This window comes from Anolis carolinensis, unplaced genomic scaffold, assembly GCF_035594765.1.
Source record: "Anolis carolinensis isolate JA03-04 unplaced genomic scaffold, rAnoCar3.1.pri scaffold_7, whole genome shotgun sequence".
Classification (NCBI taxonomy): Eukaryota; Metazoa; Chordata; class Lepidosauria; order Squamata; family Dactyloidae; genus Anolis; species Anolis carolinensis.
In genome coordinates this window covers 33,947,321-33,969,870 of record NW_026943818.1, presented here as the reverse complement: position 1 = coordinate 33,969,870, position 22,550 = coordinate 33,947,321, and the positions used below count along the sequence as shown (strand labels likewise).

The following is a 22,550-nucleotide window of genomic DNA, read 5'->3' as shown; positions in this document are numbered from 1 at the left end:
CCTGTCTGGGGGAATCCTTTGTTGGGAGGTGTCAGCTGGTCCTGATTGTTTCCTGTCTGGGGGAATCCTTTGTTGGGAGGTGTCAGCTGGTCCTGATTGTTTCCTGTCTGGGGGAATCCTTTGTTGGGAGGTGTCAGCTGGCCCTGATTGTTTCCTGTCTGGGGGAATCCTTTGTTGGGAGGTGTCAGCTGGTCCTGATTGTTTCCTGTCTGGGGGAATCCTTTGTTGGGAGGTGTCAGCTGGTCCTGATTGTTTCCTGTCTGGGGGAATCCTTTGTTGGGAGGTGTCAGCTGGCCCTGGTTGTTTCCTGTCTGGGGGAATCCTTTGTTGGGAGGTGTCAGCTGGCCCTGATTGTTTCCTATCTGAGGGAATCCTTTGTTGGGAGGTGTCAGCTGGCCCTGGTTGTTTCCTATCTGAGGGAATCCTTTGTTGGGAGGTGTCAGCTAGCCCTGATTGTTTTCTATCTGGAATACCCTTGTTTTCAGATTGTTGTTCTTATTTACTGTCCGCATTGTAGAGAGTTTTTTTAATGCTGGCTGCTAGGTTTTGTTCAGCTGGCCCTGATTGTTTCCTGTCTGGAATTCCCCTGTCTTCTGAGTGTTGTTCCTTATTTACTGTCCTGATTTTAGAATTTTTTAAAAATACAGATTGTGTTCATTTTCATGGTTTGTGGATTTCACTGGCTTCTCTGTGTCGCCTGACATGGTGGTTGTTAGAGGCAGGAAGCAGCCAGGCTTTGAAACTGCAAGGCTATTCAGTGCTAATCAAACAGACAAGAGTTCTTTCTCCCACCCTGGACATCATTCCGCAGGTATATAAACCCCCAACAGACCTCACAACCTCTGAGGATGCCTGCCGTAGATGTGGGCGAAACGTCAGGAGAGAATGCTACCTGAACATGGCCATATTGTCCGGGAAACTCACAGCAACTTAGGTTGAATGAGTTGAGACCAAATGTGGTTTATGTACCTTATGTCCCGGGTGGGAGAAAGAACTCTTTGTCTGTTGGATACAATTGGCCAGCTTGATTAGCACTGAATAGCCTTGCCTGACTGCTTCCTGCCTGGGGGTGTGAAGCCATTGCTTTGCTGTGACAAAGAAAGCCACTTTGCCGGCACTCGAATTGCATTTCCCCTTCTGTTGTGCCCGGCAGGTGTTTGCGACTGCCATTGTCCGACTGGCCAGGAAAGTTTTTCTTCCCCAAAGAAGCCACAGAGAAGGAAGTTGCCGCCAGCTGTCAAATTTCACTATATAACCAAATGCGGAAAATGTTCTGTTCTTGATTCAAAAGGGTTATTTTCTGCTTGTTTTCTGAGCCATTCGTAAAGAATTCTGACTTGTAAATGTCTGTTTAAAAGCTCAAAGTGAAAGACGTTTAGATTAAAACTAGGATAATGTCTATAAGGTTGGATGTCCATCTGTCCGGAGGGATCGAATGGTGCCGCCCTTGATAATAGAATGGGGTTGGACTGGATGGCCCTTGGGGTTCTCTTCCAACTCTAGTAGATTTTGATTGTATAGCTCTTTTGCTCCATGAAATTATAATGTCTATGAGTTTGGATTATTATTATTATTATTATTGTATGACACAGCAAACAGATATGCTGGATTTCGTATCACAAAATCACAAGTCGAACACTTCCCAAGTGTCTAGGACTGTGTGATGTATTTTCGGATGATGTGCGCAGATCCCAGTAAGGTGGCCTTTTGCAGTTGACAGATTGTATTATTATTATTATTATTATTATTATTATTATTATTATTATTATTATTATATGACACATCAAACAAGATAGATATGCTGGATTTCGTATCACAAAATCACAAGTCGAACACTTCCCAAGTGTCTAGGACTGTGTGATGTATTTTTGGATGATGCGCGCATTATTATTATTATTATTAACTTTTTTTTTAAGGCTGGATGGCCATCTGTTTGGTGTGCTTTAATTGTGCCTTTCCTGCCTGGCAGAAGTGGGTTGGACTGGATGGCCTCTGGGGTTGTTCCTATTGCTATTATTATTATTATTATTATTATTATTACAAAGGCTGGCTGTTGGGGGTGTTTTGATTTTGTTATTATTATTATTATTGTGTCACTGTTTTGATTATTATTCTTATTATTACTGTGTTACTGTTTTGATTATTATTATTACAAAGGATGGCTGAACATATGTTGGGGGTGTTTTGATTGTGTTGTTATTATTATTATTATTGTGTTACTGTTTTGATGATTATTATTACAAAGGCATCTGTTGGGTGTTGTTGTTGTTGTTGTTATTATTATTATTATTATTATGTTACTGTTTTGATTGATATAATACTGTTTTGGGCTTGTCCCAGGGTAAGCCGTCCCGAGTCCTTCGGGAGATGGAACGGGGTATAAATAAAGTATTATTATTATTATTACATAGTCCTAAACACTTGGGAAGGATTCGACTTGTGATTCTGCGATACGAAATCCAGCATCTAGATCTCATTTTCTGGGTCATACTCTGTCTTTGTGTCAATAATAATAATAATAATAATAATAATAATAATAATAGACAAAATTACGATCTGCCAACTGCAAAAGGCCACCCGACTGGGATCTGAACGCATCATGTGAAAATACATCACACAGTCCTAGACACTTGGGAAGTGTTCGACTTGTGATTTTGTGATACGAAATCCAGCATATCTATCTTGTTTGCTGTGTCGTAATAAAATAATAATAATAATAATAATAATAATAATAATAGTTTTGATGATGAAAACGAAAACGCCTCTCCGTCGCTGTTAACAGCGTTAACAGTTTCTGCAACCTTCTCCTTTTTGATTGGGTTGTCGTGCATTTTCCGGGCCTGTCTGGCCACGTCCCAGTAGCACTCTCTCCTGACGTTTCGCCCACACCGATGTTAGGCATTTTTTAAAATTGTTTCTCCTTTTTTTTTTCCAGGACTCTGCATACCTCAACGAGCTCTCCAGCAACTCCCTCTTCTCCTCCCCCGCGGACTCCCTTTCCGACATTGCCGATGCTCAGGAATTCCTGCCCGCCGACAGCCTCAGCCGCGTGCCCACCATATGGGACGTCAGCACGCCACAACAGCAGCAGCAGCCGCACCAAACAGAGGTCAGGCCCGTATGCCAATAATAATAATAATAATAATAATAATAATAATAATATTAATAATATCTGCCAACTGCAAAAGGCCACTCTACTGGGATCTGCGTGCATCATCCGAAAATACATCACACAGACCTAGACACTTGGGAAGTGTTCGGCTTGTGATTTTGTGATATGAAATTTAGCATATCTATTTTGTTTGCTGTGTAATAATAAAAATAATAATAATAATAATAATAATATCTGCCAACTGCAAAAGGCCACCCTACTGGGATCTGCGTGCATCATCCAAAAATACATCCCACAGTCCTAGACACTTGGGAAGTGTTCGACTTGTGATTTTGTGATATGAAATTCAGCATATCTATCTTGTTTGCTGTGTCATAATAAAATAATAATAATAATAATAATAATAATAATAATAATAATAATAATAATATACATCACACAGTCCTAGACACTTGGGAAGTGTTTGACTTGTGATTTTGTGATATGAAATTCAGCATATCGATCTTGTTTGCTGTGTCATAATAAAATAATAATAATAATAATAATAATATACATCACACAGTCCTAGACACTTGGGAAGTGTTTGACTTGTGATTTTGTGATATGAAATTCAGCATATCGATCTTGTTTGCTGTGTCATACAATATAATAATAATAATAATAATAATAATAATAATAATAATAATACCATTTTGATTGATCAACCCTCCCAAGGGCAAAGATCAGACTCGAAAGGTGATGCCTAAGCATTGCAAAATAAAACCTGGCTCAGTCTAAATAATAATAATAATAATAATAATATAAAATTATAATATAATATACAATAATAATATAATATATTGTATTATATTTATTTATTTCCATCATTTCTATCCCTCCCTTCTCACCCGAAGGGACTCAGGGCGGCTCACAATCTGGCAAAATTCAATGCCAATATACCATACAAAAAGATAAAACGTAAGCAATTAAAACAATTAGATAATTTAACAAAATACAATAAATAGATTTAAAACCATACATTATAAAATACTTGAGTCATTCGTCCACAAGACGAATCATTATATAAAATAATATTATATATATATATATTATAGTATAATATAATTATAATATAACATAAAATTATAATATATAATAATATATTATATTATATATAATATATATTATAAAAATATAATACAATAATATAATAATATAATAATAATTCCTAGACACTTGGGAAGTGTCCGACGTGTGACTCAATACAACAGCTAGCAGAGTGTCTGTTGTGGACTCATCTTGTTGTGTTTCTAATAGTAATAATAATAATATAAAATAATAATAATGATAATGATAATTCTTAGACACTTGGGAAGTGTCCGACGTGTGATCCAATACAACAGCCAGCAGAGTGTCTGTTGTGGACTCATCTTGTTGTGTTTCTAATAATAATAATAATAATAATTATAATATAAAATAATAATAATAATATCACACAGTCCTAGACACTTGGGAAGTGTCCGACATGTGACTCAATACAACAGCCAGCAGAGTGTCTTGTGGACTCATCTTGTTGTGTTTCTAATAATAATAATAATAATAATAATAATAATTTAATAATAATAATAATAATAATAATAATACAAAATCCAGCATATCTATCTTGTTTGCTGTGACATAATAAAATAATTATAATATAATAATACTAGCTTTGCCCGGCCACGCGTTGCTGTGGCTTATGCTTTCAGAGTGTTGTTCTTTATTTACTGTCCTGATTTTAGAGATGATATTGTTCTGTATTATTATATCACAGTAATTATTACGTATTATATTTATAATCTTATATTATCTGCTTAGAACTGGATTATATGAGGCCCCTTCTACACAGCTGTATAAAATGCACACTGAAGTGGATTATATGGCAGTTTGGGATCACGATAATCCAGTTCAAAGCAGATAATATAAGATTATAAATGGGTTATATAGCTGCATGGAAGGGCCTTGAGTCTACACTGCCATAAAATCCAGTTAAAATCAGATAATCTGTATTTTATAGGCAGTGTGGAAGAGGCCTAACTCTGCCTGTCCCCTGGGCTGAGTGGGTTGCTAGGAGACCAAGAGAACGGAGCTTAGCCTTCTAACTGGCAGCAATTGGATAAAAGCAATTATTCCTCTCCCTGTAATTAGGACATTATTTTTCTTTTCTTTTTGTTGTATCAACCTAGAGCCGTGAATGATGGGTTGTGTTGTCAAATTTCGAGGTTGGGGGGCCTGTAGTTTTGTTGTTTTGTGGGTCGCCGTGATGCCATCACTCGTTTATATATATAGACTAGCTGTGCCCGGCCACGCGTTGCTGTGGCAAAGTGGTGGTGGTATCGGTTAAAACTTGTTGTGGAATTTTTATTTGACGTTATTTGTATTTTTTTAAATTAATTTTACTGTCACTTATCTTTTTTATTTATTATATTTTATTATTTTGTTGTATTATTTTTAGTCCTTTTGTTATAGTATTTTGTTGTATTAATTATTTTAGTGTTTTTCATATTTTTTTATTGTATTATTTGTATTTATTTTTTTATCATTATTTTATTAACACTGGGCTGAGTGGGTTGCTAGGAGACCAAGTGGGCGGAGCTTAGCCTTGTAACTGGCAGCAATTGGATAAAAACTATGATTCCTCTCCCTCTAATTAGGAATTTATTTTTCTTTTCTTTTTGTTGTATCAACCTAGAGGCATGGATGAGGGGTTGTGATGTCAATTTTCGAGGTTGTGGGGTGTTTACTTTTGTTGTTTTGTCCGCTGCCGTGATGCCATCACTCTTTTATATATATAAATAGATTATTATGAATAATAACTTTATTACGGCAACGGTTTATCCTGGGTAACGTCCTTGCAGATGGCCAATCCTCTCATGCCAGAAGCAACTTGCAGTTTCTAAAAAAAAAAAAAATTCTGGAAAAACCCCACCCACTTCTGCCCTTTGAGCTCCCAAGTCATCCAGCTTTCCTTGGGTTTATGGCCACGAATCCCTGGCCACCTCTGGACTTGAGCAATTGCCTTGGCGGCACTCGGAAAAAAAAAAAAAAACTTCCCCTAGATTTTTCTCTCCAACTTCCTGCTGGTAACTCTGACTCAGACTTCCAGGAATGAAAAGGCCTGCCCCACTTTTTTTTTTCATATATTTCTTTTTTTAAAAAAGGGAAATAATTACAGCATGTTTGTGCTGCCTTGGTTTTCCCACATTTCACTTCTGCTTTTGTTTAGTTGTGACTCTGGCAAACACTTGGTTTGGTTGTCGTTCCTTTTTCGCCCCGAGAGCAGGTGACGATTTGCTTGGAAGGTAAAAAAAAAAAAAGATAGTTTTACCTCCAGAAGGACGGCGCAGCCCATCATCCTTATGCCATTGAAGGTCCGATAAAATAATAATAATAATAATAATAATATTAATAATAATAATATTAATAATAATATTAATAATAATAATAACCCCAAAAGCAAGCTCAACGGAGGCAACACCATCAAGGCCATAAACACCTGGGCCATACCTGTCATAAGATATACTGCTGGCATTATAAATTGGACACAGGCGGAACTGGACAATTTGGACAGAAAAACAAGAAAACTCATGACCATTCATCATTCCCTGCACCCTCGCAGTGATGTTGACCGGCTATATCTGCCTCGAAGATCAGGGGGCAGAGGATTCTTACAAGTCAAACAAGCAGTCCAAGAAGAAGAACATGCCCTGGCAGAATATGTCAAGCAAAGGGAAGAACCTGCTTTGATTGAAGTCAAAAATCAGAAACTCCTCAAAACACAGCAGACAAAAAACCAGTACAAGAAAGCCGCACTACAAACTAGAGCTGACAGCTGGCACAACAAAACATTGCATGGAAAGTTCCTTGACAAAATTGAAGGAAAAGCTGATAAGGAGAAGACCTGGCTCTGGCTCACAAATGGGACCCTGAAGAAGGAGACACAAGGCCTGATCCTTGCAGCCCAGGAGCAAGACATCAGGACAAAGGCCATTCAGGCCAAGATCGAAAAATCAGCTGATGACCCAAAATGCAGACTGTGCAAGGAAACCGACGAAACCATTGATCATATCCTCAGCTGCTGTAAGAAAATTGCACAGACAGACTACAAACAGAGGCACAACTATGTGGCCCAAATGATTCATTGGAACCTATGCCTCAAGTATCACCTCCCTGCAGTTAAGAACTGGTGGGATCACAAACCTGCAAAGGTTGTGGAAAATGAACACGCAAAGATACTGTGGGACTTCCGAATCCAGACTGACAAAGTTCTGGAACACAACACACCAGACATCACAGTTGTGGAAAAGAACAAGGTTTGGATCATGGATGTTGCCATCCCAGGTGACAGTCGCATTGAAGAAAAACAACAGGAAAAACTCAGCCGCTCTCAGGACCTCAAGATTGAACTTCAAAGACTCTGGCAGAAACCAGTGCAGGTGGTCCCGGTGGTGATGGGCACACTGGGTGCCGTGCCAAAAGATCTAAGCCGGCATTTGGAAACAATAGACATTGACAAAATTACGATCTGCCAACTGCAAAAGGCCACCTTACTGGGATCTGCACGCATCATCCGAAAATACATCACACAGTCCTAGACACTTGGGAAGTGTTCGACTTGTGATTTTGTGATATGAAATCCAGCATATCTATCTTGTTTGCTGTGTCATAATAAAATAATAATAATAATAATAATAATAATAATAATAATAATAATAATAATAATAATAATAATAATAATATACATCACACAGTCCTAGACACTTGGGAAGTGTTCGACTTGTGATTTTGTGAAACGAAATCCAGCATATCTATCTTGTTTGCTGTGTCATACAACGTCGTTGTGTCAATAATAATAATAATAATAATAATAATAATATTTTTGTTTCCCGCCTCCCCTCACAACTCAAGTCTGCTTACAACATTGCTAAAACACATATTCATCTAATATAGTAATATAGATAATAATAATAATAATAATTATTATTACCATATATAGCAATATAATAATATAGTCATATATAATACTAATATATACTATATTATTACCATATATAGCAATATGATAATATAGTCATATATTACTAATATATACTATATTAATATATATATATATATATATATATATATATATATATATATATATAAATCTATATATATAAAAGAGTGATGGCATCACGGCGACCCACAAAACATATATACTATATACGAATATATACTATACTAGCTGTGCCCAGCCACGCGTTGCTGTGGCAAAGTGGTGGTGATATTGGTTAAAAATTGTGTAATTTTTATTTGACGTTATTTGTATTTTTTTAATAAATTTTATTGTAAGTTATCTTTTTATTCTATTTTATTATTTTCTTGTATTATTTTTAGTTATTTTCTGTTATAGTATTTTATTGTATTAATTTTTTTAGTGTTTTTAATTATTTTTTAGTGTTTATTATTATTTTTTATTGGGTTGCTAGGAGACCAAGTTGGGAGGAGCTTAGCCTTCTAACTGGCAGCAATTGGATAAAAACAATTATTCCTCTCCCTCTAATTAGGACTTTATTTTTCTTTTCTTTTTGTTGTATCAACCTAGAGCCGTGGATGATGGGTTGTGTTGTCAAATTTCGAGGTTGGGGGGCCTGTAGTTTTGTTGTTTTGTCCGCTGCCCTAATGCCATCACTCTTTTATATATATAGATTGATAATAATGCTATAATGTAATACACAATGTAATAGTATTATAACATGTAATATTACTAATAATATTGCATTATAGTGGTACAGCATAATATAGTAATATATAATAATAATAATATTGTGCTATACTAATAATATAATATATTGTCCCTCCGCAGCCCTTGCCGCCCGACTTGGAGAGCCTAGAATGCCTACAGGGAATCGAAAGCCACCTGCCCGTCACCCCGCTCCTCTCCACGATCCAGGTGAGTCGGAAGAGCCGGCTGTCTTCGACTTACCTCTCCCATCATCCACCTTTCCCATCATCCACCTTCTTATCTCTTTCCTTTCAGTCCCAAACTCAGGTAGAAGAGGAGGAGGAAGATGACGAAACGGAGGAGCTGGGCCACGCCGAGACCTACGCCGATTACGTCCCTTCCAAATGTGAGTGGCCCCGTGGTTGGTCTTCGTCTTGTATTTTTGTCCTTGGCAGTTCAAACACATGGTTCTTCAGTCTAACAGCCGAGTCCCCTGTGTGCCATTACATTTTTAAATTTTTTTAAAAAAAATTTAAACTTTTTTTAGGGAGATCAGGCAGGCCCCCCACCCTCCTCTCCTTCCGCAAGAGCCTAAAAACCTGGCTCTTCCAAAAGGCCTTCGATGATTAATCGTTGTAGGTTCGATTTATCTGCCCACTCAACAATAGCTCCATCGGTGATGCCTTGCCAGTATTATATTGCACTTTATTGACTATTTTAGCTGTGAAACTACCTCTCCCCGATTTTGAAATATTCTGCACTTTGGCCCAGATCCATGTATTAGTCTCCTGTTTTTAACATTTTATTCTGTATGTTGATTTTTATGACTGTTTTATTGATGCTGATGGGATATTGTTTTATTGTCTTGTTGTTGTTGTTTCATTGTTGTGTCTGGGCTTGGCCCCATGTAAGACGCCCCGAGTCCCTTCGGGGAGGTGGGGCGGGGTATAAGAATAAAGTAGTTGTTGTTGTTATTATTATTATTATTATTATTATTATTTTATGACACTAATAATAATAATAACAATAACTTTATTATTATTATTATTATTTCTTAAAATACATCAATACATCAGTACCTTCCATACTTTTATATTTCACACTTAATTCATTGCATGAACTATATACAGTAGAGTCTCACTTATCCAAGCCTCGCTTATCCAACGTTCTGGATTATCCAACGCATTTTTGTAGTCAATGTTTTCAATACATCGTGATATTTTGGTGCAGTACAGTAATTACTACATAGCATTACTGCGTATTGAACTACTTTTTCTGTCAAATTTGTTGTATAACATGATGTTTTGGTGCTTAATTTGTAAAATCATACCCTAATTTGATGTTAATCCCTCCTTATTATCCAACATATTCGCTTATCCAACGTTCTGCTGGCCCGTTTATGTTGGATAAGTGTTTGCTAACCTGTATTCAATGTGTATGTCGATTTGCCAGTTTGACTGTACCTCTTTGCAGTGGACATGCGATTGGACTGAGCATATTCAGACACAGAACTCAATTTTGTATTCAGTTTGCCTCACACCTCAGTGGAGGTGATGTATGTTGCTGATTTGTTTTATTGTATTTTTAAAATGTTTAAATTGTTTATTTTATTTGATTTATGTTATTACTGTTTGTGTTTTGATATTCATTTTGTTTTGGGCATCGCCCCATGTTAGCCGCCCCGAGTTCCTTCAGGGAGATAGTGGCGGGATAGAAAAATAAAGTATTTATTATTATTATTATTATTATTATTATTATAGGATTTCAGTAGAGAAGTATTAATTATGGACTTCAGTGAGTACAACTATACCTAAAGACTATGGATTGTGAATGATACCCTGTGTATTTGAACTACATCCTATCCATAACTGAACTTAAATAAGAATGTGCCTGTATGTTATTTTTCAAAGAAGACTTCGTTTTTATCTCTGAGTACATATTTTAAACTAAGAGGTTTCAAAGGAGTGTATGCAAAGAAACAACCATCCTCTGCTAAGCAAATATATTTTTGTTGTGGCATGTCGTTGTCCTTGGCAGTTCAAAGACATGGTTCTTCAGTCTAACAGCTGAGTTCCCTGTGTGCCATTACATTTTTTTTTCCTCTCTTCTAACAAGGTCATGCTTTTCTTGACTAGTGGTTTCCAAAAGGTGATTTACACATGCAGTTATTTCCAATATTTTCCTTTGGCCGAATTGCAGGCAAACTGGGGAAGCAGCACCCGGACCGGGTGGTGGAGACGAGCACCCTCTCCAGCGTCCCTCCCCCCGATGTCACCTACGCCCTCTCCCTCCCGGAGTCCATCGGCGACAACGGGCGGCTGTCCGCACTACAGCTGGAAGCCATTACCTATGCCTGCCAGGTAAGGCGGTGACCACCCAGGCCATTCCTAAAGCACAATCAAAGCACACCAAGCAGATGGCCACCCAGCCTTTGTAATAATAATAATAATAATAACAATAATAATAATAATAATAATAAAGTCTCAACCCCAGGGGTCATTCAGTCGAACCCCTTCTTCCATGCAGGAAAAGAACAAAGCACACCAAGCAGATGGCCACCCAGCCTTTGTAATAATAATAACAATAACAATAATAATAATAATAATAAAGTCTCAACCCCAGGGGTCATTCAGTCGAACCCCTTCTTCCATGGAGGAAAAGAACAAAGCACACCAAGCAGATGGCCACCCAGCCTTTGTAATAATAATAATAATAATAACAATAATAATAATAATAATATAGTCTCAACCCCAGGGGTCATTCAGTCGAACCCCTTCTTCCATGCAGGAAAAGAACAAAGCACACCAAGCAGATGACCATCCAGCCTTTGTAATAATAATAATAACAACAACAACAATAAGTCTCAACCCCAGGGCTCATTCAACCCCAGGGGTGGCAGGATACAAATAAACTACTTCTTCTTCTTCTTCTTCTTCTTCTTCTTCTTCTTATTATTATTATTATTATTATTATTATTATTCAGTCCAACCCCTTCTTCCATGCAGGAAAAGAACAAAGCACACCAAGCAGATGGCCACTAAGCCTTTGTAATAATAATAATAATAATAATAATAATAATAATAATAAATTGCAACCACACTTATTTCTCCGGAATATGGTTCTGAGCACCCGAGTCCCCCATTTTAGTAATAATAATAATAATAATAATAATAATAATAATAATAATAATAATAATAAGTCTCAACCCCAGGGGTCATTCAATCCAATCCCTCCTTCCATGCAGGAAAAAAACAAAGCACACCAAGCAGATGGCCATCCAGCCTTTGTAGTAATAATAATAATAATAATAATAATAATAATAATAATAATAATAATAATAAATTGCAACCACACTTAGTTCTCCGGAATATGGTTCTGAGCACCCGAGTCCCCTATTTTAGTAGTAGTAGTAGTAGTAATAATAATAATAATAATAATAATAACAACAACAACAACAACAACAACAACAACAACAACAAGTCTCAACCCCAGGGCTCATTCAACCCCAGGGGTGGCAGGATACAAATAAACTTCTTCTTCTTCTTCTTCTTCTTCTTCTTCTTATTATTATTATTATTATTATTCAGTCCAACCCCTTCTTCCATGCAGGAAAAGAACAAAGCACACCAAGCAGATGGCCACTAAGCCTTTGTAATAATAATAATAATAATAATAATAATAATAATAATAATAATAATAATAATAATAAATTGCAACCACACTTATTTCTCCGGAATATGGTTCTGAGCACCCGAGTCCCCCATTTTAGTAATAATAATAATAATAATAATAATAAGTCTCAACCCCAGGGGTCATTCAATCCAATCCCTCCTTCCATGCAGGAAAAAAACAAAGCACACCAAGCAGATGGCCATCCAGCCTTTGTAGTAATAATAATAATAATAATAATAATAATAATAATAATAATAATAAATTGCAACCACACTTAGTTCTCCGGAATATGGTTCTGAGCACCCGAGTCCCCTATTTTAGTAGTAGTAGTAGTAGTAATAATAATAATAATAATAATAATAATGTAATAATATTGCAACCCTAGGGGTCATTCAGTTCAATCCCTTCTTCCATGCAGGAAAAGAACAAAGCACACCAAGCAGATGGCCACCCAGACTTTGTAATAATAATAATAATAATAATAATAATAATAACAACAACAACAATAAGTCTCAACCCCAGGGCTCATTCAACCCCAGGGGTGGCAGGATACAAATAAAATTATTATTATTATTATTATTATTATTATTATTATTATTATTATTATTATTATTATTATTCAGTCCAACCCCTTCTTCCATGCAGGAAAAGAACAAAGCACCCCAAGCAGATGGCCATCCATTATTATTATAATAATAAATAAATAAAAACAATACAAATAATATAATAATAATAATAATAATAATAATAATTATTATTATTATTATTATTATTATTATCTTGGTATGGATGCTCTTTTGCTTCATGTCTTCCTTTCTTTGCCTTGGATTCCTAGCAACATGACGTCTTGCTCCCAAGCGGACAAAGGGCCGGCTTTCTCATCGGGGACGGTGCTGGGGTCGGGAAAGGCCGGACCGTCGCGGGAATCATCTTCGAAAACTATCTGAAGGGAAGGAAAAAAGCCCTGTGGTGAGTAGCACACCTTCGAGTCTTTGCAGCGAGTCGAAAGGCGTCTTAACATGAGTTGTTATTATTATTATTATTATTATTATTATTGATACAACGAGATAGATATGCTGGATTTTGTGTCACAAAACCACAAGTCGAACACTTCCCAAGTGTTTAGGACTGTGTGATGTATTTTCGGATGATGTGCGCAGATTCTAGTCGGAACTGTCAAGGAACTTTCCATGCAATGTTTTGTTGTGCCAGCTGTCAGCTCTAGTTTGTAGTGCGGTTTTCTTGTACTGATTCTGCTCTAGTTTGTAGTGCGGTTTTCTTGTACTGATTCCGCTCTAGTTTGTAGTGCGGTTTTCTTGTACTGATTCCGCTCTAGTTTGTAGTGCGGTTTTCTCGTACTGATTCCGCTCTAGTTTGTAGTGCGGTTTTCTTGTACTGATTCCGCTCTAGTTTGTAGTGCGGTTTTCTTGTACTGATTCTGCTCTAGTTTGTAGTGCGGTTTTCTTGTACGGATTCTGCTCTAGTTTGTAGTGCGGTTTTCTTGTACTGAATCTGCTCTAGTTTGTAGTGCGGCTTTCTTGTACTGATTCCGTTCTAGTTTGTAGTGCGGTTTTCTTGTACTGATTCTGCTCTAGTTTGTAGTGCGGTTTTCTTGTGCTGATTCCGCTCTAGTTTGTAGTGCGGTTTTCTTGTACTGATTCTGCTCTAGTTTGTAGTGCGGTTTTCTTGTACTGATTCTGCTCTAGTTTGTAGTGCGGTTTTCTTGTACTGATTCTGCTCTAGTTTGTAGTGAGGTTTTCTTGTACTGATTCCGCTCTAGTTTGTAGTGCGGTTTTCTTGTACTGATTCCGTTCTAGTTTGTAGTGCGGTTTTCTTGTACTGATTCCGCTCTAGTTTGTAGTGCGGTTTTCTTGTACTGATTCTGCTCTAGTTTGTAGTGCGGTTTTCTTGTACTGATTCTGCTCTAGTTTGTAGTGCGGTTTTCTTGTACTGATTCTGCTCTAGTTTGTAGTGCGGTTTTCTTGTACTGATTCTGCTCTAGTTTGTAGTGCGGTTTTCTTGTACTGATTCTGCTCTAGTTTGTAGTGCGGGTTTCTTGTACTGATTCTGCTCTAGTTTGTAGTGAGGTTTTCTTGTACTGATTCTGCTCTAGTTTGTAGTGCGGTTTTCTTGTACTGATTCTGCTCTAGTTTGTAGTGCGGGTTTCTTGTACTGAATCTGCTCTAGTTTGTAGTGCGGTTTTCTTGTACTGATTCTGCTCTAGTTTGTAGTGAGGTTTTCTTGTACTGATTCTGCTCTAGTTTGTAGTGCGGTTTCTTCACTTTCCTTTACATCTTCTGCCAGGGCATGTTCTTCTTCTTCGACTGCTTGTTTTACTTGTAAGAGTCCTCTGCCACCAATCTTCTAGGCAGATATAGCCAGTCAATATCACTGCGATGGTGCAGTGAATGATGAATGGTCATGAGTTTTTTTGTTATTATTATTATTATTATTATTATTATTATTATTATTCCTTTTGGTATCTGGGCTTCCTGTGCTTCAATCCTTGGGGCTCTTTGTCCCTCCATTAGGTTCAGCGCCTCGAATGACCTCCGATACGATGCCGAGAGGGACCTCAAGGACATTGACGCGCCCAACATTCCTGTCCACGCTTTAAACAAGATTAAATATGGCGACACAGCTACCTCAGAAGGAGTCTTATTTGCCACTTACTCCGCCCTGATCGGGGAAAGCCAGGCCGGCGGGCAGCACCGGACCCGGTTGAAGCAGATCCTGGACTGGTGCAAGGAGGACTTCGATGGTGTTGTATCCTCATGGATGTGGTTGGAAAAAGGAGTCCCTTGGATATTCATTCCCAAACCTTTTCTCCTTCATCTGGGACCTTGACTTAAGTGCATTTCGAATTAACAGCATTTCGAGTTAAGATTTGTCGCTCGGTCTGGGTTTGGCTTTGACATACGAGCAGTGTTTTGAGTTACGAGCGAGCACTACGACGTGGTCCAGGGCTTTAGGGCTTCAAGGGAGCAGCCTCCAGGCCTCGTGCCTTGTGCTTTTCTCTGCTTTGGGAGATTGCTGTTCTGCTTTGAGGGTATATCTTATTTCCTAAAGCTTGTGAATATACAATATTTCTGGTTGTTCCCTCTTTTTTTTGGACTGTTGGAGGCAAGGATGAATGCGGCAATTTGTCAGAATGATTGGCATGTAATGGCCTTTCAGCTTCAATGCCTGGCTGCTTCCTCCCTGGTGGAATCCTTTGTTGGGAGGTGTTAGCTGGTACATTTTTTTGTTTAAAAAAAAGTACATTTTTTTGTTTAAAAACACATATGTAACAAAAAAATTGGGTGTTTTGGGGGGCCGGAATGGATTCATATCATCTTGGTGGGGAAATTGAGTTTGAGATACGAGTGATTTGGGTTAAGAGCTCAGTCACGTAACTCAAGTTGTTACATAAAAACATCCCTGAGTTCTTCCTCTCTTCGATTGGTCCGGCCTTCTTTCCTTAACCTGTGTCCAGATTGTGTTTGACGAATGCCACAAGGCCAAAAACGCCAGCTCCACCAAGATGGGCAAAGCAGTATTGGACCTCCAGAATAAGCTGCCACGCGCCAGGGTTGTCTACGCCAGTGCCACAGGTAAGGGTGCCGTTTGGGAAAGTGTGGATTTGGCCGTGTTTTACCAGCTCCCTGCTGCACCTCATTGCTATTTTCCCCTCCAAATAGGTGCCTCCGAGCCAAAGAACATGATCTACATGAGCCGGCTGGGGATTTGGGGGGACGGCACTCCTTTTCGCTCGTTCGATGAGTTCCTCCACGCCATTGAGAAACGGTAGGCTCGGGAAACCCACTCTAGCAACCCTAGCAACCCTGAGAGAGGCCAGTTTTCTGAGAAGGATTTGTCAGATGGAGAGGTTAATGAGCTTGAAGATAGGTGGCATGACTTTCGTAAACAAAGAGAGATATCACAGGTTCTTCGAAGGGCCGCTCACCTTCGAGAACAGTGGGAAGGTAAATTATCTGGTGGGAAAGTGAAACAGAATATATTTAACGGACTTGCTTTCGAGCTGGAGGTTGAGAGGAGGCTCAAGGCCACATTCCTGAGAGTTTTCTGAGAAGGATTTGTCAGATGCAGATGGAGAGGCTAATGAGCTTGAAGATAGGCGGCATGACTTTCGTAAACAAAGAGATATCACAGGTTCTTCGAAGGTCCGCTCACCTTCGAGAAAAGTGGGAAGGTAAATTAGCCATGTACAAATATGTGAAGGGAAGTCATAGGGAAGAGGGAGCAACCTTGTTTTCTGCTGCCCTGCAGACTAGGACACAATGGAACAATGGCTTCAAAATACAGGAAAGGAGATTCCACCTGAACATCAGGAAGAACTTCCTCACTGTGAGAAGGGCTGTTCGACAGTGGAACTCTCTCCCCGGGGCTGTGGTGGAGGCTCCTTCCTTGGAGGCTTTTAAGCAGAGGCTGGATGGCCATCTGTCGGGGGTGCTTTGAATGCGATTTCCTGCTTCTTAGCAGGGGGTTGGACTAGATGGCCCATGTGGTCTCTTCCAACTCTACTATTCTATGATTCTATGATTCTATGATCTAGTGGGAAAGTGAAACGGAATATATTTAACGGACTTGCTTTCGAACTGGAGGTTTCTGCAGAACAGAGAGAGGAGGCTGAGAGAGGCCAGTTTTCTGAGAAGGATTTGTCAGATGCAGATGTAGAGGTTAATGAGCTTGAAGATAGGCAGAAAGACTTTCGTAAACAAAGAGAGTCTTTCATATACATCAGAATTCGTATTATATCCATATTATCTGATTCGTTGTTTACAATATAATATAAGAGATGAACGTTCTAAGCATGCAAAGCAAGGTCTTGCCTTGATCCAAGGAAGCTCTCGTCACTCTTGGGACCACCTTTGTGAGAGAGAGTTCCAAGGTTCTCACCGGCTCCTCTCGTCTTCCGCAGGGGAGTTGGCGCCATGGAGATCGTGGCCATGGACATGAAGGTGAGCGGGATGTACATCGCCCGGCAGCTCAGCTTCTCGGGGGTCACCTTCCGCATCGAGGAGATCCCGCTCGACCCCGAGTATGAGAAGGTCTACAACAAGGCTGCGCAGCTGGTGAGTTGCTACTTCCTTGCCTGGGGCTGTTTTTTCTGGGTCCGACCCTTGGTTGTATCCTGTTAGGCTCACAGCCGTCTCTAAACATGTAGTCCAGGATTATATAGAGTCAAGAGTCCAAGGGTCAATAACACAGAAGCTCACCAAAGTCTAAGAATAATCCAAGTCCAAAGCCCAAACACTAGGTATATGTGCAAGGTCTTTTTTTGGAAGAATGGATGTACAGTAGAGTCTCACTTATCCAACATAAACGGGCCGGCAGAATGTTGGATTAACGAATATGTTGGATAATAAGGAGGCATTAAGGAAAAGCCTATTAAACATCAAATTAGGTGAGGATTTTACAAATTAAGCACCACAACAAATTTGGCAGAAAAAGTAGTTCAATACACAGTAATGCCATGTAGTAATTACTGTATTTATGAATTTAGCACCAAAATATCACGATGTATTGAAAACATTGACTACAAAACTGCGTTGGATAATCCAGAACCTTGGATAAGCGAGTGTTGGATAAGTGAGACTCTACTGTAATTAATTAGATTCTTTTAAGCTTGAATAATGTATTTTATGGATTACTGTTAATGGTTTTTCAATCTGTTGTTTTTTCTTGATTTTGTGTGGCATTGGATTTTGCCGGTTGTTGTAAGCCGCCTTGAGTCCCCCTTGAGTGAGAAGGGTGGGCTAGAAATGTTGTAAATAAATCTATATATCTATATATATAAAAGAGTGATGGCATCACGGCGACCCACAAAACAACAAAACTACAGGCCCCCCAACCTCGAAATTTGACAACACAACCCATCATCCACGCCTCAAGGTTGATACAACAAAAAGAAAAGAAAAATAAAGTCCTAATTAGAGAGAGAGGAATAATTGCTTTTATCCCATTGCTGCCAGTTAGAAGGCTAAGCTCCTCCAACTTGGTCTCCTAGCAACCCAATAAAAAATAATAAAAAACACTAAAAAATTGATACAATAAAAATACTATAATAACAGAAAATAACTAAAAATAATACAAAAAATAATAAAATATAATAAATAAAAATATAACTTACAATAAAATTAATTTAAAAATGCAAATAACGTCAAATAAAAATTCCACAACAATTTTTAACCAATACCACCACCACTTTGCCACAGCAATGCGTGGCCGGGCACAGCTGGTATATAATAAAAGTCAATGTTTGTATGTGGCAGGCGGGCGGGCGGTGTATCTGTGTATGTGGCAGCTTTCTGATTGGCCGCCACTATCACAGGCCACTGAGACCGCCAGGAATGACGGATCTGGACCACATTTGGCACACTTAACCCCCATGATGCACTTTACGGCCTGGTGCCATTTGGGGGACGATGGCACTTGGGTGATGGGATTTGTAGTACTTTCAATTGCTACGACTCCCACAGGCCACTGTGATGCCCAGCAGTGACGGAACTGGACCAAACTTGGCACCCAGAACCCCCATGAACCCCTTTCCATCCTGGGGGAGGATGGACCAAATAGCTTCACTCACTTTTTCCTCTGGGAGTTGTAGTTCACCCTTATCCAGACAGCCCTGAACCCAGCCGACGATGGATCTGGATCATACGTGCCACAGAGAAGCCCCATCACCAACTAAACATACTGCAGGGGTTTAGGGGAATGGACCTTGATTTTGGGAGTTATAGTTCACCTGCATCCAGCATGTACTGACCCCTGCTGACATCAGATGTGAACCACATTTGGCACAGAGACCCAACATGGCCAATTGTGCATACAGGCCTGTTTTGGGGGTGATTGTCCTGGGAATCTGGAAGTTGTAGTTCACACTTATCCAGACAGCACTGGACCCAGCCTACGATAGATTTGGACCAAATTTAAGTGTTATTTCCTCACATCCCAAAACAACTCAATACCCTCTTCTAATAACCCGGGCACCGCCGGGTCCCCAAGCTAGTAATAAATACATAAATAAACACGAAGTCTACGGCTGTAGCTCTTTCCGCAACGTTGCTCTCAGCAAGGAGCTATTGCAGCCACCAGCTCAGGCGTCCCCTGGGCAACGTCTCTGTAGACGGCCAATTCTCTCAGTCGCTTCTGACATGATTACAAATAAATAAATAGGGAAGTTAGCTTTGAGATAAGAGCTATTTGGGTTAAGAGCACGGTCATGAAACAAATCAAAATCTTAACTCAAGGTATCACATGAAAACAGTGGTTAGGGGCTATGGGATTTGTGTAGGAGTGAAAACAAATGTTCTATATATATAAAAGGGTAATGAAATTTCGGCCTAGGACAAAACAACAAAACTACACATCCCAGAAAAACTAAACTTGGCAGCACAACCCCTCACCCATGCTTCTACCTTCATACAACAAAAAGAAAAAATAAAGTTCTAATTAGAGGGAGAGGAATAATTGTTTTTATCCAATTGCTGCCAGTTAGAAGACTAAGCTCCGCCCACTTGGTCTCCTATCAACCCACTCAACCCAGGGGACAGGCAGAGTTAGGCCTCATTTTGGCCTCTTCCACACTGCATATAAAATACAGATTATCTGATTTGAACTGGATTATATGGCAGTGTAGACTCAAGGCCCTTCCACACAGCTATATAACCCATTTATAATATAATGGACTTTACCCTTGACCTTAACTACCACCAGTTCCTCAATACTTTATTTCCCATACCACCATACTTCGCCACAGCAACGCATGGCCGGGCACAGCTATTATATTATATATAAGATTAATTATTATATTATTAAACAAATATTATATTATTATGTTGATAATAATATTATAATGGAATACAATATTATACTACTAATAATACAATATAATAATAGTAATTATGTATTATATACTAAATGTAATATTACTAATAATATTACCATATCATGAGTAACTTAATGCTTATATTGTGCTATGCTAATAATATATTGTATGTTCATTTGATTTGTAAGCTGGGGTGAGAAGAGCGGGATATAAATGTAGTAAATAAATAAATCAAAAAATAAACTTTTTTGACTCCCCCTTTCCCTGCTTCTAGTGGGCCGAGGCCCTGGTGGTTTTCCAGCAGGCCGCGGACCTGATGGGCTTGGAGTCGCGCAAATCCCTGTGGGGCCAGTTCTGGTCGGCCCACCAGCGCTTCTTCAAGTACCTCTGCATCGCCGCCAAGGTCCGGCGCCTGGTGGAGCTGGCCAAGGAGGAGCTCGGCAAAGACAAGGTAACCGAGGCGGTATTTGAAGTGTTTTCTGTTCCTGGCTTGAAAGTGTTATTTCCTATTTAATTGTGTGGTCCTTCCTTTGAAAGTAGTGGTTTGTCATGATCACCAATCTTTGACATCTCCGGTCGGCTGGCAAAGAACAGAAGCCAGCCATAAAACGGTATGTGAGAGCCCCTATATAAATAGGCCAAAGAGAAGGTTCTGGTATTTTGTACAATAAAACCTGTTGGGATCTACCAGCGTGTGTCTTGGTGCTTTCTTCTGGTGGAAGACTGACCCACAGCACAACTGGGAGAAGAGAACCTAACAATCCATAAAACCTCAATGACCCTCTGGTATGTGAGAGCCCCTATATAAATAGGCCAAAGAGAAGGTTCTGGTATTTTGTACAATAAAACCTGTTGGGATCTACCAGCGTGTGTCTTGGTGCTTTCTTCTGGTGGAAGACTGACCCACAGCACAACTGGGAGAAGAGAACCTAACAATCCATAAAACCTCAATGACCCTCTGGTATGTGAGAGCCCCTATATAAATAGGCCAAAGAGAAGGTTCTGGTATTTTGTACAATAAAACCTGTTGGGATCTACCAGCGTGTGTCTTGGTGCTTTCTTCTGGTGGAAGACTGACCCACAGCACAACTGGGAGAAGAGAACCTAACAATCCATAAACCTCAATGACCCTCTGGTATGTGAGAGCCCCTATATAAATAGGCCAAAGAGAAGGTTCTGGTATTTTGTACAATAAAACCTGTTGGGATCTACCAGCGTGTGTCTTGGTGCTTTCTTTGGTGGAAGACTGACCCACAGCACAACTGGGAGAAGAGAACCTAACAATCCATAAAACCTCAATTACCCTCTGGTATGTGAGAGCCCTTATATAAATAGGCCAAAGAGAAGGTTCTGCTATTTTGTACAATAAAACCTGTCAGGATCTACCAGTGTGCGTCTTGGTGCTTTCTTCTGGTGGAAGACTGACCCACAGCACAACTGGGAGAAGAGGACCCGACATAGTTGTTCAAATCATGGAGCAGAATAATAAATAGAATAGCCTTGATTTCCTCCTGTTTTCTTCCCCTTCTGCAGTGCGTCGTGATTGGTCTCCAGTCGACTGGCGAGGCCCGCACCCGGGAAGTTTTGGACGAGAACGAGGGGCACCTGAACTGCTTTGTTTCTGCGGCCGAGTGAGTCCTGCCCCTCTCTTGTTTATTTATTATTATTTACTGTTACCGGCTGTAGCTCTTTCTACAACGTTGCTCTCAGCAAGAAGCTATTGCAGACATCAGCCTGGGCGTCCCCTGGGCAATGTCTCTGTATTATTATTATTATTATTATTATTATTATTATTATTATTATTATTACATTTATTATTCTACTCTATTTATTACATGTATTATTTTCCTGTATTTATTATTATTATTATTATTACATTTATTATTCTACTCTATTTATTATTACATTTATTATTTCCCTGTATTTATTATTATTATTATTATTACATTTATTATTCTACTCTATTTATTATTACATGTATTATTTTCCTGTATTTATTATTATTATTATTACATTTATTATTCTACTCTATTTATTATTACATGTATTATTTTCCTGTATTTATTATTATTATTACATTTATTATTCTACTCTATTTATTATTACATGCATTATTTTCCTGTATTTATTATTAATATTAATATTATTATTATTATTACATTTATTATTCTACTCTATTTATTATTACATGTATTATTTTCCTGTATTTATTA

The 22,550-nt window shown here is 38.8% G+C and overlaps 1 protein-coding gene across 3 annotated transcripts in view; it reads left to right on the top strand.

Moving 5' to 3' along the window:
* The window catches only part of sbno2 (strawberry notch homolog 2), a 131,104-nt gene that overhangs the window by 51,055 nt on the left and 57,499 nt on the right, over positions 1-22,550 (top strand). For all 3 annotated transcript variants that reach the window (XM_062960308.1, XM_062960307.1, XM_062960309.1), the window contains 11 exons: positions 2,936-3,109; positions 8,976-9,062; positions 9,150-9,240; positions 11,034-11,194; positions 13,342-13,475; positions 15,038-15,272; positions 15,982-16,099; positions 16,187-16,292; positions 17,428-17,581; positions 20,612-20,788; positions 21,871-21,968. In XM_062960308.1, the coding sequence (XP_062816378.1) occupies positions 2,936-3,109; positions 8,976-9,062; positions 9,150-9,240; positions 11,034-11,194; positions 13,342-13,475; positions 15,038-15,272; positions 15,982-16,099; positions 16,187-16,292; positions 17,428-17,581; positions 20,612-20,788; positions 21,871-21,968 (1,535 nt within the window). The remainder of the gene's footprint in view (positions 1-2,935; positions 3,110-8,975; positions 9,063-9,149; positions 9,241-11,033; positions 11,195-13,341; positions 13,476-15,037; positions 15,273-15,981; positions 16,100-16,186; positions 16,293-17,427; positions 17,582-20,611; positions 20,789-21,870; positions 21,969-22,550) is intronic.